This window comes from Alligator sinensis, unplaced genomic scaffold, assembly GCF_000455745.1.
Source record: "Alligator sinensis unplaced genomic scaffold, ASM45574v1 scaffold188_1, whole genome shotgun sequence".
Taxonomy (NCBI): Eukaryota; Metazoa; Chordata; order Crocodylia; family Alligatoridae; genus Alligator; species Alligator sinensis.
The window spans coordinates 311,263-314,520 of record NW_005841903.1 but is presented as its reverse complement, the minus strand read 5'-3'; the positions used below and the strand labels follow the sequence as shown (position 1 = coordinate 314,520).

General features: G+C 41.4%; 1 protein-coding gene across 1 annotated transcript in view; it reads left to right on the top strand.

Annotated features, from left to right (window-relative positions):
- Positions 1-542: 542 nt before the first annotated feature.
- The window catches only part of RET (ret proto-oncogene), a 90,495-nt gene continuing 87,779 nt past the window's right edge, over positions 543-3,258 (top strand). The window contains exon 1 of the mRNA XM_006018488.2: positions 543-618. Within this exon, the coding sequence (XP_006018550.1) occupies positions 543-618 (76 nt within the window). The remainder of the gene's footprint in view (positions 619-3,258) is intronic.

Sequence of the window (3,258 nt, the reverse complement as noted above, 5' to 3'; positions counted from 1 at the left end):
GTTAATACTGGTAATGGAATATAGTAGTCAATTGTCAGTTGTAAAAGTAACTATGTTAGGAGCTCAGAGCTAAAACTCCCACTTAATTGATTGTTGAAATCTGATGCTGTGCCACAAATGGTTGACTATTAATAGCAGACTCCCATGTTTGTCTACTAATATTATTATCTTCTATCCATAACAAATATCCTGGTTTTAGAGTTAGAACTGATAGAGTTATAATTACATTAAAATGTGCCTTTTTCACTAACATATACAGTACATTCTCAGTTTGGATTGTTCATTATGGCTGAGGGAAAGGTGTATTCCTTGTGAGGTGTAATACTATCCTCTAAAAATACTGAAAGACAGCTAAGCAAATATTGGTAGGGGACATTGTTGTGCCATATATATAGGCATAGCAGAATTTGATTTTTATCGGTAAACATTGATAAATGTCAATTTCACCTCACACTCTCAGATTGATGAAAAATATCAATCAGCAACAACTAAACCTTATAGAAAGGGGACGTAAGAAAAGTGATGGCTGATGGAGCGCCATGATGACCGTAGCTTGTACTGCAACTCTCCAGAAACCTCAGGGGACTGTGAGCAAAGGAAGAGAAAGGGACAAAGCAGGTAAGGGAACTACAGGATAGCAGAGCCAGGACTGATGGCAACTCTGCCGCTCAGCTGGTGGCAGAGCTACAGTAACATAACTACGGTAACATAACTTCTCCCTGTAACATAACTACGGTAGTTATGTTAGTCATTAATTAATAAATTGTCCACCCCTTCACTCCTAATTTTGCTCAATCCTGAAAATTTAAATTGATAAAAATCTAAATAAATGCTTAAAAATAAAGATTGATATTATTTGTCAAAATTATTAAAAAAATAAAAATTGGGTTTTTCCATGCCTATGTATAATAGGCTGAAGGAAAAGCAACCCTTGTTCCAATCTTCATATTGTTGAGAATTATGTTTTTCTATTAATTTCATACCCAACTCAATTTTTAATCCCTGCTAGCCCAATTCATTTTTTAAGCAGTACCTTATTAAGGTCTAGAAATTCACTCAGGCAGCAGAAAAGATATAACAGTATTCACTGATTAGAAGCTGAAGGTAAACACCTTCAGAGTGGAAATAATGCATACATTTTTAACTGTGCAGGTAATCCAGGCACTCAGAAAGATTTACCCTCAGGGGTTTTGAATTATCTATCAGTTGAAACCTTTAAATTAAACCTGTGCATCTCTCACAAATACATATTATACCTCAAACAAAAGTTGAGCTTGATGCAGAAATTACTAGGTGAAGTTCTTTGGGCTGAAATATGCAGAAGGTCAGGTTAGATTACTGGACTTGGTGAGTTTGCTAGGGAAGGTATGCTTGGAAGAAGGGCAGTCAGAGAGGAGAGGCAGATTAAGAGACCCAAAGAAATGGCTGGAGGATGTTGCAATGCCAGAGCCACTGCCACTGCCTTCTTTTGCCCCTGTGAGGTTTCTGTCCAGGCAGGACCACTCACCATCAAGGCTTACACTCAGGTCCAGGTTTGGTGCTGTGGGGACTGCAGCTTGTAGGTTCTTTATGGTGACAGCCAGGTCAGGGAGTGCCTGCGGTGTGAGCAGTGCCTCCTGGTGGTGTGCCTCAGGGTACAAACAAGAGAGCTGCAGGAGGAGGTGGTGAGGCTCTGAAGCATCCTCTACCAGTTCATTGATTTGATGCTAATAATGTTTTGGGGAAGCCATTTGATGAAATACCCATGGAACATGGAGGAATCTAACGCAAAATTGTTAAAAAGCTATAGTTACTTGGGTGTGATGTTTACAGCTTTTCCATCAAGGAAACACTACATTCAGTTAGTTAAAACTAAGGCAGCCCAATTGGCAGTGGCTATCAAGAAATTTTATGAGACCACAGCAGGATGATTAGTCCAAGCTCCTATATTAACATATAAAGCCAAACTTGAGTCTCAGATCCTGTACGGCGCTGAAGTATGGGTATGCAGCCAGTAATGATGTAGACATACCTCAAAATAAGTTTCTCAGGGATCTTCTGGGTCTTCCTTCTTCAACTTCTGTATCCTTCTTGGAATTAGAGACAGGATTAGATTCTATTTTAACTAATATTATTATTAGTATGATGGAATTCTGGTTTTAAATCCTGTCTCTCCTACCATCTTGCTTGCTCAAATTGTGCTATATAGAAGATATCAATAATCCCCCTTCTCGTAATCCCCCTGGCTAGCTTTTCTTTCCTGTACTTTTGTATTTCTCGGGATGGGACATAATGTCAAAGACAATAGATTCATAGATTCATAGATATTAGGGTCGGAAGGGACCTCAATAGATCATCGAGTCCGACCCCCTGCATAAGCAGAAAAGAGTGCTGGTCTAGATGACCCCAGCTAGATACTCATCTAACCTCCTCTTGAAGACCCCCAGGGTAGGGGAAAGCACCACCTCCCTTGGGAGCCCGTTCCAGACCCTGGCCACTCTAACTGTGAAGAAGTTCTTCCTAATGTCCAATCTAAATCTGCTCTCTGCTAGCTTGTGGCCATTATTTCTTGTAACCCCTGGGGGCGCCTTGGTGAATAAAACCTCACCAATTCCCTTCTGTGCCCCCGTAATGAACTTATAGGCAGCCACAAGGTCGCCTCTCAACCTTCTCTTGCGGAGGCTGAATAGATCCAGTTTCTCTAGTCTCTCCTCGTAAGGCTTGGTCTGTAGGCCCTTAACCATACGAGTGGCCCTTCTCTGGACCCTCTCCAGGTTATCCGCATCCCTCTTGAAGTGAGGCGCCCAGAATTGCACGCAGTACTCCAACTGCGGTCTGACCAGCGCCCGATAGAGGGGAAATATGACCTCCTTGGACCTATTTGTCATGCATCTGTTGATGCACGATAAAGTGCCATTGGTTTTTTTGATGGCTTCGTCACACTGCCGACTCATGTTCATCTTGGAGTCCACTAGGACTCCAAGATCCCTTTCCACTTCCGTGCCACCCAGCAGGTCATTGTGCTGTTAGATAGGAGGGTGTAACACAATTGCACATATACAAACACACAAATCAATTAGGTGTATACACACACACACACACACTACCAGCTTAGGCACATACACATTCAAACCAGCCTAGGCACATGCATACCTATTACCAATTCAAGCACATACACTATACACCCCAAAAGTTAGTCACAGATCGCTAATTCGTATATCAATATCATACACACAATGTCATATATATATACATATATACAGACACACACACACACAC